We start from the raw sequence: 13,997 nt of genomic DNA, 5'->3' as shown, positions 1-13,997 counted from the left end.
CTGATAGACTTTATGCTGTTGCGGCTAGAGAGGTGAGCCTGATTCCCAGTTTGGACTTCTCTGCTGACATCCACCCCTTGGCGTTCATATTATGACCTTGTGCAGTTGCGAGGGCCGTAAAACCTTACAAAAACAAACAAGACCTTAGATGTTGTTGTTGTTATCGATCCGGCAACAGCTGGGCTCTCGCCCTTCTGTCCAATGCCAAGTAGTGATAAGTGCAGGTTTGCTGCAGTTGCTGTAATGTTCCATAGAGTGTGTTGTCAATGTGACCTTAGAGAGAACAGATAGAACCACAGTGACAGAAACACGAAGTGCTCGTAAAAGGACAAAAGTATATATGGGTTTAACACCCCTGTCAACACTATTATTAGGCTACTTAAAAGACCCGACCTCTGATTTTAATATCCTTCTCTGATGGGACTGAGCCAAATGAGTTGGGAGCTTTGAAAACTTCAAAACGACCCGAGTTCAAGAACGCCCTGTTTTGGGGATGGGGGGGGGGAGGGCTCGAGCCAGGCCCATCCACACCATAGTCTAGCGCAATACTGACTGAGCTAACGTAGCGCCAGCAAAGCGCCGTTTATGGTAATTGTGTGGAATGATTTATTGTCTCCTGTTATAGCTGCCAACACTTTGATGATTTCCATAAGTCACAATCTCACCTGTTGCTGAATTGTAATCTGATCCACACTGGCTATCAGACAACTGACAGCTCAAAGTCATTTATTTGGTTGACTAGTTACATTTTGTTTTTGCTGGTGGTTGAAGGACACCACATGTTGATGCTGTTTTGTTTTGCGTGAGGTTTTTTTCCTCCTGTTGTTTGTGTCTGTCTTTATTGCTTTTTTTTTTTTAAGCACTATCGGGCGGTTAGCGGGTGCTCTGGTGTGGTTTTCTCCGTCTTTCCTTTCAAATTTCTATTGTCATGATCTTTCCTCCTCCTTTTTGTGTTTGTTACTCTCTTGTAACACCCCTAATCTTTCTTTGGCACTTATATGACTATATTATTGTGTCGCAAGTGCCATAAAACTCTTACTCTTACTAAACTTTCAGTACAAGATGACCATTATTGTGTCTTAAGTTCTTCTTAAAAATTTCAAACTTAGGAGTTTACATGAAAACTTTTATTTAACAAAGAGAACTCTATGATTTTTTTTTAAACTGACCACTGATACAGGTTACACTCGTGAGTGGTTGGCGGGTGCTCTGGTGTGGCTTGCTTCTTCTTTCCTGTTAAACATCTATGATCTTCCTTATCTCTCCTCCTTCTTTTTTGTATTTGTTACTCTCTTGTTACACCTCTTATCTACGGCACTTATTTGACCTTATTGTGTTGCAAATGCTGTAAAACTCTCTCACTAAAACTAAACTAAAGCCGTGAAGGTTTGGGTGGTTGGAAGGTGCCCCTGGTGGGTGCAGTTTCCTTTCTTTCCCTCTGTTGTTTCTGTCTGTGGTGTTGCTTCTTCCCAGCTCTAAATGACCGTTTATGTGATTGTGTTGGTGTGCTTTTCTTTCAAAGTCAAACTTGAGTTTTAAAATCATTTATTCATCTTTGGGTGGTTGGCAGGTGCTCTGGTGTGGTTTTCTTGTCTCCTTCTTTCCTATCAAACACACATCTCTCCTCCTTTTTTATTTAGAGGGTGCCCCAGGTAGGTCCTACTTCTTTTCTTTCCCTCTGTTGTTTTTGTCTGTTTGCCTTGCTTCTCCCCTGCACTAAATCACCATTGTTGTGACTATGTTACTTCTCCCCTGCACTAAATCACCATTGTAGTGTCTATGTTACTTCTTCCCTGCACTAAATCACCATTGTTGTGTCTATGTTACTTCTTCCCTGCACTAAATCACCATTGTTGCGTCTATGTTACTTCTTCCCTGCTCTAAATCACCATTGTTGCGTCTATGTTACTTCTTCCCTGCTCTAAATCACCATTATTGTGTCTATGTTACTTCTTCCCTGCACTAAATCACCATTATTGTGTCTATGTTACTTCTTCCCTGCACTAAATCACCATTGTTGTGTCTATGTTACTTCTTCCCTGCACTAAATCACCATTGTTGCGTCTATGTTACTTCTTCCCTGCTCTAAATCACCATTGTTGCGTCTATGTTACTTCTTCCCTGCTCTAAATCACCATTATTGTGTCTATGTTACTTCTTCCCTGCACTAAATCACCATTGTTGTGTCTATGTTACTTCTTCCCTGCACTAAATCACCATTATTGTGTCTATGTTACTTCTCCCCTGCACTAAATCACCATTGTTGTGTCTATGTTACTTCTCCCCTGCACTAAATCACCATTGTTGTGTCTATGTTACTTCTTCCCTGCACTAAATCACCATTGTTGTGTCTATGTTACTTCTTCCCTGCACTATTATTGTGACTATGTGCAACTCTTTACTCGAACTCAAACAAAACTAATAAATGTTCTGCCCCTGTATGACCTGTTTGTGTTGCAAATGCCATAAAACTCCTTACCAAATACTAAATGTGTTTCATTTCATATGTCCTCTCTGTCAGTGGAGACTTTGGGGTGACGGACCGGGACGTGATTGGCTTTGAAATTCCCATCACAGCTGTGGTAGGTTGTCTTGTTTATACATTGCATCACTTACACACCAACAAGCACATAAATAGAATTAACCCCATGTGGGAACCCCATTGCAGACACTGTGACTACCTCGAGGAGACCGTTGAACATCTTCTCCTTCACTGCCCAAACCTGGCAGTTCTTCAACGCAGGCTCCTACACACACCTACAGACTTACAAAGCCTGCTCTACTCTGGCGCTGACCAGATGACAAGGACATGTGGTTACTTGAGGGAGGCATTGCGCTGCCAAGAGCGAAATGCTCGCAGCTAAAGGGATTTGAAGACGACAACAACAACTTACATTGCATTTATTTAGCGTGTGTCCCCTCTCAACAGCAAGCTCTGTGCACTTTACATTCTATATATTATTACCCCAGCAGGCCATAGAACACTCACAAGCATTCTCAGCTTCCATGATTAGGACGGCCGGTCCGCAGCGTCAGGTGCCAATTCAAAATTTTTGACAAAGCGCCAGGCAATGAGTGAACACGCCTTACCCATCTGAGGCAGGTAAATTTGGCAGTGGGTTCTCTCTCTCTCTCTCTCTCTTCTGGCGCTGTGGCTTCATAAACGGTCAGCGATGCCGACAGCACGCAGGAACTCAACACTTGCCCGGGGGACCTTAAAAAGTGCTGAAAGTGGGTTACTGAAATGTCCCAGTAGACGGGTGGCCGTGCGTTGATAAAATAAGGTGGCCGCAGCTGTGTTAGACAGGTTACCATTTTACACTGTTAAATTATATAGAAAAAATGCAAGGGGGGGGGGGGTGGAAAGTGACCGTTTGTACAGGTGGCTGTAATGACAGGTTCGACAGTACTTTAAGTCTGTGTAATTGTCTTCTTGTCTGTTGTTATATGTGAGACAGCGTGGTGGAATCAGGCTCTCGTCAAAATAATCAAAGTGAAGAAACTTGCTTTTTTCTGTTGGTTTGTTTTTTGGGTCACTTCTTTTCCTGCCCATTAAAGAACTCAATTCTGCATAGATTTTTCTGAAAAATTTTGATTAAAGGCACACAAAATGTAAAATTTCAGTTACCACGGACTCTTAAGCTAAGGAAATAACTAATCTTTGGCGGCCATTTTCTCAGTAATTTTACCCCTGAAAACAGGTGACCCCCACCTACTTCATTCGCAAATATCTCGACTTGTATTCAAGATAATGGATATATTTTCCATCCTAATAAACACAAGTGAACAAGCTTTACGAAGATACCAATAACTCTACATGCTCGAAAATTGACGAGAGCCTGATTCCACCACGCTGCCTTACATATATTGCCGCTTACACCTACTACTTTTACTTTTACTCTTTCACTTTTTCATCCTCTGTTGCCGTTAAGCGTCGAGAGGAGATGCAGTTTTCTATGGTAGGCCAGCTCCGCAGCTCTTTCAGTTGTGATGTTATACATTTATTTATATTCTAATCTCTTTTTTGCTTGTCATTTTGCACTTTATTTGCAAATAATCTTGATATAGAGATGCATGAGACAGTAAATATGATCCATAAATGAAAATGTGAGAGGTACTAACAAAATGAGTTACTTTCCACAGTCTTGTGAATGGAGATATTGGCCACAAATTGACACTGGGGTTAAGTTTGTAGATTTTGAACTGATGCCATTTTCCTCAAGTATAGCATGTCTTTTATTATATTATCATACTTATAAATTTAGTGTCAGACATTGATGGACGAGTTACTATTCTTACTTATGAATTGTACAAACTCTTCCTATGAATTTGATATATTATATCTTTTTTCATTTGGTTAAAATCCATGATTTCCCCACACACGTGTTTCCATGGAATCCGTAAAAGTTCATAATTTTTTGGTCATGTCCAGTAGTCTCCTCTGAAGGCTGAATTGTTGGCCGAAGTAGAACTACTTTGTCTTGTCTCTTGTCCAGGTCGCAGATCAGCAAGGCTCAATGTTCGGCCATTGTTGCTTCGACGTTGGCGACGTGAAATGTACGCTGGGTACCGGAACCTTCATCGACCTAAATACGGGCAGCAAGCCGCACGCCTCTGTTGCTGGTGAGTGTGAGTGGGACCCAGTGCTTGTTGATCCCCATGCTGTCTTAGGGCGTATCTGCTTAGTTACGATAATGCGTCATTTTTAGCTTTGCGCTGAACCCTCTGCGCCATGAAAGTTGGCGAAATTTTTGCGCAGATTTTACTGGAAATTGTTCATCAAAGACGCAATAAAATGTGAGGCAGCGTGGCGGAATCAGGCTCTCGTCAAAATAATCAAAGTGAAAAAACTTGCATTTTTCCGCAGGTTTGTGAATTTTTATCAAATTTTTGTTTTTTGGTTCAACACCTTTCATGCCCATTGAAGAACTCATTTCTGTGTGGCTTTTTCTGAAAAACGTTGATCAAAGGTACAAAAAATGTAGATTTTCAGCTACCACGGATCTTAAGCTAAGGAAATAACGAATCTTTGGCAGCCATTTTCTCACTAATTTTGCCTCTGAAACAGGTGACCCCCACCTCCTTCATTTGCAAATATCTCGACTTGTGTTCAAGATAAACGGATATTTTTTCCATCCAAATAAAGACAAGTAAACAAGCTTAGCGATTACACCAATAACTCTACATGCACAAAATTGCCGAGAGCCTGATTCCACCACGCTGTCTCACAAATGTAAATTTGCAGTTTCCTAACTATGTTTCATTATTGTAGTTGAGTTTACTTTTGGTCAGGGTGGGTGATTGGCAGGTGCTCTTCTCTATAGTTTGCTCTTTCTTTCTATCAAATATAGCCTGTGTACCTTAATCGGGGTTGAGCGCTATATAATTGCAATATATGTGAGGCAGCGTGGTGGAATCAGGCTCTCGTCAAATTTTTGGCATGTATGTAGAGTTATTGGTATCATCTTAAAGCTTGTTCACTTTTCTTTATTTTGTTGAAAATTTTTTAAAATTTATTTTGAATACAAGTAGAGATATTTGTGAATGAAGGAAGTGGGGGGTCACCTGCTTTTAGAGGTAAAATTAGTGAGAAAATAACCGCCAAAGATTAGTTATTTCCCTAGCTTATGAGTCCGTGGTAACTGAACATTAACATTTTTTGTCCTTTTTATCAACGTTTTTCAGAAAAATCCACTCAGAAATGAGTTTTTTAATGGGCATGAAAGGTGTTGAGCCAAAAAACAAAAATTTGATAAAAATTCTCAAACCTGCGGAAAAATGCAAGTTTCTGCACTTTGATTATTTTGACGAGAGCCTGATTCCACCATGCTGCCTCACATATTTTCTTATTTATGGTCCTTATCTCTCCTCCTTCTTTTCTTCTGTATGATGCCCTATACTGACACCTCCGTTCTTTGCCTATTGTATGATCTATTTGGGTTGCAAGTGCCGTAAAATTCTAATTAAAGCTGGTATCTGTGGTGAAGCAGTTGAGTTAGGTGTTTTGCTGTCGCACACAGGAGACTAGTGTTCGATTCCATAGTGGGAGAAAATTGTTATTGAGTATCCCAGTTTTTCTGCTGGGATACTGTATCCTTCTCTGGGATACTGTATCCCTCTCAGCCTCGGTTTTGCCCTGACAGGCAAAGTGGAAAGCATGCCTCCTAAATGACCTAAATTGTGTTGATGGAGGCATAATAAACACCTAAGTTAAAATGATAATAATTTTTGTTTTTACTCTCACTATATCTAAAACTGACTCAGCGTTTGCTCCTGGGTGGTTGGCGGGTGCTCTGGTGTGGTTTGCTTCTTCTTTCCTATCAAATGTCTTCTATCTTCTTTATCTCCCCTCCTTCTTTTTTTGTGTTTGTTACTCTCTTGTAACAATATATAGTGTAAAGCGCATAGAGCCTGCTGATGAGCGGGGATATGCGCTATACAAATGCTATCTATTATCTATCTATTATTATTGTAATACCTCTTATCTTCGGCACTTACATAACCTTATTGTGTTGTAAGTGCCGTAAAACTCTGACCTACTGAAACGAAACTAAACATTTGCTCAGGTCTTTATCCTATTGTGGGCTGGAAGATTGGCAAGGAGGTGGTGTACCTGGCCGAAGGTGTGTCCGCCGACACGGGGAACGTGATGACGTGGGCCGAGTCGATGGGTGAGTCCAGACGTCCTTGGGCACTGCTCCTCACAGGGATGCTGTTGGGTTTTTTTCCTTTTTGTGGTGTTGTTTTTTTTGTGGCTTTTAGTGGTGACCCCCCGGGGCAGTGCCACTGACTGTAGTGTCTTTCGGCCATTCCCAAAGGGGGGACATTTCTCATTCATGCTCAGTAGAATTGTAAATGGGCTGACTCATGTCATGCTCATAACTGTGCCTGATCTACAACAGGGAACTGCTCCTTTTTCTTTCCTGATCCTTACTATTGTCATTTTCCTTTACTTCTTTTGTATGTTTGTCACTCTCTTGTGACCTGCTAGTTCCGGGGTGCCTTGATAGTCGAAGCAGACCTTGTGCTGTTGAAGCTAGAGAGGTGAGCAGTCTAAGTCTGATTCCCTGTAACGACTTCTCTGTTGACACCCACCCCTTGGCGCTCATATGACCTTATGCAGTTGCAAGCGCCATAAAACCCTCTACTATTACTACTTACTATTTTTGTGGTGTTGGGTTTTTTTCCCCTTATTTATATCTGAAGAACAATTAATATTCCAAGCATTTGTAAGGTGTGCTAACGAAATTATTTACTTCTCGTGGGTGGTTGGAGGGCGTCACTGGTAGGTCCTATTTTTTTAGTTTCTCTCTGTTGTTTCTGTCTGTCTGTCTGTCAGTCTGTCTTACTTTTTCCCAGCACTAAATGACCATTATTGTTTCAATATACTTCTCTTTACACAAATGAACAAATGAATCAGTTACTTCTTGCAGTCCTTGTATGGAGGTATCTGCAGAAAATTGACACAGGTGTTTAAAGTGTAGATTTTCAACTGATGACTGTGGGTGGTTGGAGGGTGCTCTGGTGTGGTTTGCTTCTTCTCTCCTATGAAACACCTATCGTCCTCCTCTCCCCTTCTTCTTTTTTATGTTTGTTACTCTCTTGTAACACCTCAATCTTCTGGCGCTCATATGACCTTATGCAGTTGCGAGCGCCGTAAAACATCTACTAAAACTAAAACTAAATCAGTTTGACATAATTCCTGTTTTTAAACGGACAAATCCGAGAAGTTGCTCATTTTGTCCGTACGTCCCACATTTGGTGTCTGATAACCCCATATATTAGTTGTGTCTGTTAACCCCATATATTAGTTGTGTCTGTTAACCCCATATATTAGTTGTGTCTGTTAACCCCATATATTAGTTGTGTCTGTTAACTAAACTAAATCACGTAAACTGAAGATGGTTGATCTGAGAACAGTCGTAAACCTTTAAAGAAAATACAATCCCCCATTTTTTGTCTTCTTCACTATTTTTTGTCTTCTCCCCCATTTTTTGTCTTCTTCACTATTTGAGCAGTCTCTCTAAACCATGGAAGCCCTGGGCAGTGCTACTGACTGAAGTGTCTTTAGGCCATTTCCAAAGGGGGGGTATATTAACCTGTTCTTATGCACGGTATATTAACCCGTTCTTATGCACAGTAGAATTGTAAATGGTATTATTTATCATGTCATGCTCATACTGTGCCGAAACAACATAGGGGGAACTGCTGCTTTTTCTTTCCTCTTCCTTACTATCGTCATTTTCCTCTACTTCTTTTGTATGTTTGTCTCTCTCTTGTGAACTGCTATTTCCGGGGTGCCTTGATAGTCGAAGCAGACTTTGTGCTGTTGAGGCTGGAGAGGGGAGCAGAGTAAGCCTGATTCCTCGTTTGAACTTCTCTGTTGACATCCACCTCTTGGCGCTCATATGACCTTATACAGTTGCGAGCGCCGTAAAACCTTACTAAAACAGCCCATGTTGTTACAGGTTTATTTGAGGACGTGTCTGAGACTTCAGAGATGGCCGAATCTGTACCTGGTAAGTGCTGGGTTTTTGGGGTTTTTTTTGTGTTTTCCAACTGTATATGTGAAGCATGCTGACAGAATGAGTTACTTCTCGGATTCGAGCCTTAAGTTTAGAAAATCGATAAATCACTCTTATAGGTGAAGTTTTTACAATTTATAAGTATAAAATAATAAAAGACAGGTTATAGTTAAAGAATATAGCATTAATTTTTTTTTTAAACATCTACAAATTTGACCCTATTGAAGGTGTTTGGACAATATCTTCATTTGTGCATTGCGAGAAATAACTCATTTTGTCAGCACGCCTCACATATGTATATACCCGTGTTCAATTCCCGAATGGGAGGAATATTTGTATTGAGTGTTTCAGTCTTTCTGCTGAAATGTTGTATCCCTCTCTCGCTCAGTCTGTGGGTGGTTGGCGTGTGCTCTGGTGTGGTTTGCTTCTTCTTTCCTGTCAAACATCTATCGTCCTTATCTCCCCTTCTTCTTTTTTATGTTTGTTACTCTCTTGTAACACCTTTAATCTTCAGCACTTTTATGGCCTTATTGTGTTGCAAGTGCTGTAAAAACACTTGCCCAAAAAAACAAAACAAAAACAACTGTCCCAACCCCCCAGGGTGGTGTTACTGACTGAAGTGTCTTTAGGCCATTCCCAAAGGGGGGACATTAACATGCTCTTATGCACAGTAGAATTGTAAATGGACTGATTCCTCATTGTCATGCTTATAACTGTGCCTGAACTGCATATTGGGAACTGCTGCTTTTTCTTTCCTAATCCTTACTATCATCATTTTCCTTCTACGTCTTTTGTATATTTGTCACTCTCTTGTGACCCGCTATTTCCGGGGTGCCTTGATAGTCAAAGCAGACTTTGTGTTGTTGAAGCTAGAGAGGTAAGCAGAGTAAGCCTGATTCCTGAATGGACTTCTCTGTTGACATCCACCTCTTGACGCTCGTATGACTTTATGCAGTTGCGAGCGCCGTAAAAACCCTTCTAAAAAAGCTGTCCCTCTTTTTCTTTCTCATTCTCCCAGATTCTGGTGGGGTGTATTTTGTGTCGGCCTTCAGCGGTCTGCAAGCTCCCTTCAACGATGACCTTGCCGTGACCTCCATGTTCGGCATGACCCCCAACACCACCAAGGCTCACATAGTGCGGGCCATCCTGGAGTGCGTAGCATTCCGGTTCAAAGCTCTGTACGAGACAGCCCTCACGGAGACCAAACTGCCTTTGTCTCAAGTCAGGTGGGTAGAGAGTACACAGGTCAAATGGTCACTTTTAAGCACAAGGGGGCTGTATCCCGAAAAATGCTGTTTTTATAAAACCGTAGGTAAAGTTTTTGTCCCTTGTTCAATTTCTATAAAAGACAAGGAGTTTTCTCTATAACCAAACACATATATACACTCCAATTAAACCAAATTTCTCGTATAGGTAATGCAATGCCCACTTTTGGTGTTGGTCAAGATTTCTAGAAACCCCCGAAATCTGGGTTAGCCCGCTAGTCCTTAAAGGTGACCAAATACAGTCCCAACTTTTTCTAAAAACCTGAAAATCCACGTGTCCAGTTTTTCGGCATTTTGATCAAATGAATGTAGTCACTTCTTGCTCTCAGCTCAGGATATGTTTTTAAGTCACTTCCATCTCAGTGGAGGTGTTCGGCACAAATTAACAATCGTGTAATTGCGTGGCAATCTTAAGATTGCGCTGCGCATTTTAACGATCGTATAATTGTGTCATTTTTTTTAGCTCTTCAGTTTCATACCTTAATTGTAATTTTAATTTTCATATATATATTTTGACACTTTTGAAAATATATGAACATTCCTTGATGTGAGTAAAATAATTAAGATGGAAGTGAATTTTTTTTTTTTATCTAAAAAAATATAAAATATGAGCGCAATCTTCAGATTCCAGCGCAATTATACGATCGTTAATACGCTCGATCGTTAAATTGTGCAGAACAGAGACTTTCAAACAATATTGCATTATGTCTATGACTATGAGACCAGTTGGCCAGTACTTTTGCCACATTCACGATTCCTCATTCCGGATGCGTCTAAGGGTTACCTATTATATTTTGTCATAAAAAGTCTGATGTGTCTATGTCTAAGGGTTACCTAATATACTTTGTCATAAAAAGTCTGGTCTATGTCTAAGGGTTACCTATTATACTTTGTCATAAAAAGTCTGATGTGTCTATGTCTAAGGGTTATCTATTATACTTTGTCATAAAAAGTCTGATGTGTCTATGTCTAAGGGTTATCTATTATATTTTGTCGTAAAAAGTCTGCTGTGTCTAAGGGTTATCTATTATACTTTGTCATAAAAAGTCTGATGTGTCTATGTCTAAGGGTTATCTATTATATTTTGTCATAAAAAGTCTGCTGTGTCTAAGGGTTACCTATTATATTTTGTCATAAAAAGTCATTTTTCTTACAACAGAGGAATGTTGGCATAGTCGCCTCTAGCCTTCAGTGCACAATATGTACAGCATTGTGGTGAAATCAGGCACTCGTCAAAGTAATGAAATAGAAGAAACTAGCATTTTTCTGCCAATTTGGCAATTTTTATCTAATTTTTGGTTTTTGGCTCTATTATCTATTATCTAATTTTTGTTTTTTGGCTCAACACCTCTACTGTTCATTTAAGAATACATTTCTGTGTAGATTTTACTGAAAATCGTTAATTAAAGGCACGAAAAATGTATACTTTTTCACTTTTCATGGAGCCTCAAGCTACTGAAGTCACCAAACTGTGGTGGCCATTTTTTTTCTCTAATTTTACCTCTAAAACCAGGTAACCCCACCTATTTCAATGGCAAATATCTCGAATTTTATTCAAGATACAGGAGTATATCTTTCATTGAAAGCAAAACAAATGAACAAGCTTTATGGTGATACCAATAACGCCACATGCCCAACAGTTGATAAGCGCCTGATTCAACCCCGTCATGATACATATATTTGTTGTCAACCCTCCAAGCATCGCTTACAAATGACCTGCGATGTCAGGAGAAATTACATGGTTTCAACAGAATATATTAGAAAATGCTTGAAAACCTATCAAAACAAGCAAGTAAAGGGCATAAATCTAAACATTTTCCGAAAATAAAATATAGATAAAAAGCATTGTTTGTTCTTTTGTGAAGGAGTTGAAATGTTTGTCAATATTAAAAGAAACAACGGGATACGTGAATGGAACTGAAAACTGAAATTTGGCTATGACACCAGAGAAGGAAATTTATATAGCCAGTTTAAATGGTTGTTGACACTTGTAAGTCACTAGTTAACACTTTTCAGTCACTTGGCGCAATAATGTTACAAAAGGACCCATAAAGCAACACTCTACTTTAACAATATAACGAGACTGTAAGACAAAGTAGACTGATAAGTGGCAAAAAAGAAAATTATGCGCTGATGAAAATATTCCCTTCCGGTCACTGCGCCAGGCCGGAGAAGTAGTCCGTTGCAGTCGCTCTCCTGGCTGGGTGTCCAGATGGGGGTATTTTGTACCGCTGACTGTGTGATTGCTAAGTGTCAAAGGCAGCAGTGAGAAATGTCTTGCTTTGTTCTTTCAGAGTGGACGGAGGTGTGGCCGGTAACGACTTTGTGGTGCAGCTGATGAGTGACTTGGTGAACCAGACGATTGACCGCAGCGACACCGCCGATATGTCTGCTCTGGGCGCGGCTTATTTGGCCGGTCTGGCCTCAGGTGCGTTCAGTTGTTTAGCCACAGTTGGGTTCAGTTTGTGTAGCCACAGGTGGGTTCAGTTTGTGTAGCCACAGGTGGGTTCAGTTTGTGTAGCTAGCCACAGGTGTAGCCACAGGTGGGTTCAGTTTGTGTAGCTAGCCACAGGTGTAGCCACAGGTGGGTTCAGTTTGTGTAGCTAGCCACAGGTGTAGCCACAGGTGGGTTCAGTTTGTCTAGCCACAGGTGGGTTCAGTTTGTGTAGCCACAGGTGGGTTCAGTTTGTGTAGCTAGCCACAGGTGGGTTCAGTTTGTGTAGCTAGCCACAGGTGGGTTCAGTTTGTGTAGCTAGCCACAGGTGGGTTCAGTTTGTGTAGCCACAGGTGGGTTCAGTTTGTGTAGCCACAGGTGTAGCCACCGGTGGGTTCAGTTTGGTTGTAGTAAATAGTTTTACTTGTGACACAAATAGGTTATATAAGTGCTGAAGGAGGAGGAGAGATAAGGACGATAGATGTTTGATAGGAAAGAAGGAGCAAACCACACCAGACCACCCGCCAACCACCCACTTCCAATGTTTCCTCTGTGTTCAGGTGTATGGTCCAGCAAAGAGGAAGTGGAATCTTTGAGAAAACACAACAGACAGTTTGAGCCGCGACACACCTGGCCCAGCTACAAGAAGCTCTACTTCAAGTGGGAGGACGCCATCCTCCGGTCCAAGAAGTGGTACCCGGGCCTGTGAGCACTTGTTACCGCCGACGACGACACCGCCCCAACCCCGCCACACCCCTCCACCACACCCCCACTAACGAAGAAGTGGATCAACAAACCCGATCGGGCTTTCATGAACTCTTACAAGTCGTAAACAAATTCCCAGCTTTGCCGCAGCAAATTTAGTTAGAAATATAATGTGGGTATATTACGTTGGCATTTACTGCGTTAAAGAAAATGTTTCAAGCTACAAGCACTTATTAGTAGCCATTAGAATCTTGAGACAAGAATGAAGATTTGATGGCGCTCATATGGCCTTATGCTGTTGCGAGCGCCGTAAGACCCTCTACTTTTTTTTTTTTCTTTTTTTTTTAAGGAAGATTTGCTATAATGTGAGAATCCAGTTTCAGTACAATACAGACAATCTGTGACAAGTGGGGAGAACAAGAAATAATGTGGCATCTAACCAGTAGATGTACTACTGACTTCTGAGGGTTACAGTATTACAGTATAACACGGATAGGTCGAACACACAAGACTCGAAATCACGCATCCGTCAAACTGTGCCTGCTGTCATGAGTTGGGTTTTTTTCTTCTTTATCTTTGTAAGCTATCCTCTCAAACTACGGATCCCTCAAACTACCAAGGCCAGTCCTGATGAATTCAAGGAGCTATCCGTTTTATAATGTATTTTGTTGCAAGTCGAGAAACCTGATGTTGCACATTAAGGAAATGAAATAGAGTTGTAAATTGCTGTGAGCTAGAAATGGTCAGTAGGGCTGGATCCTGCTCGTCAAATTTGAGAGTGACGATTCGCGATTCAGTCGGCTTCAATGAATCGCGAGTACGCGAGCGCTCGTGGAGCTGTGACAGAACACTGACTGAAATGGAACAGTGTCATATCAACGCCTCTTGGCGAGCGCGAGTCCCACTCTCGTTGTTCCGCCATCCTCTCGGCCCCACACCTTTTGTTGCGCTGCTCTATCAACTGACCTCAATTAGTGACCCCCATAAATCCCCCCCCCCCCCCCCCCAAACCCTATGATTCGTGAAAACGATGGCTCACTAAAATTCCTTCTGTCTATTGGTTGGACC

The 13,997-nt window shown here is 41.2% G+C and overlaps 1 protein-coding gene across 1 annotated transcript in view; it reads left to right on the top strand.

Moving 5' to 3' along the window:
* Positions 1-13,740, top strand: part of LOC101854115 (putative glycerol kinase 5) — a 24,308-nt gene extending 10,568 nt beyond the window's left edge. Inside the window, exons 8-14 of the mRNA XM_005106205.3 lie at positions 2,522-2,582; positions 4,497-4,623; positions 6,567-6,671; positions 8,469-8,519; positions 9,544-9,751; positions 12,085-12,218; positions 12,785-13,740. Coding sequence (XP_005106262.1) covers positions 2,522-2,582; positions 4,497-4,623; positions 6,567-6,671; positions 8,469-8,519; positions 9,544-9,751; positions 12,085-12,218; positions 12,785-12,933 — 835 coding nt within the window. The 3' untranslated portion in view covers positions 12,934-13,740. The remainder of the gene's footprint in view (positions 1-2,521; positions 2,583-4,496; positions 4,624-6,566; positions 6,672-8,468; positions 8,520-9,543; positions 9,752-12,084; positions 12,219-12,784) is intronic.
* The last annotated feature ends 257 nt before the right edge of the window (positions 13,741-13,997 follow it).

The sequence above is a fragment of the Aplysia californica genome, unplaced genomic scaffold, assembly GCF_000002075.1.
Source record: "Aplysia californica isolate F4 #8 unplaced genomic scaffold, AplCal3.0 scaffold00519, whole genome shotgun sequence".
NCBI classification, from domain to species: Eukaryota; Metazoa; Mollusca; class Gastropoda; order Aplysiida; family Aplysiidae; genus Aplysia; species Aplysia californica.
The sequence above is the reverse complement of the archived record's forward strand: the minus strand, read 5'-3'. Positions and strand labels throughout refer to the sequence as shown.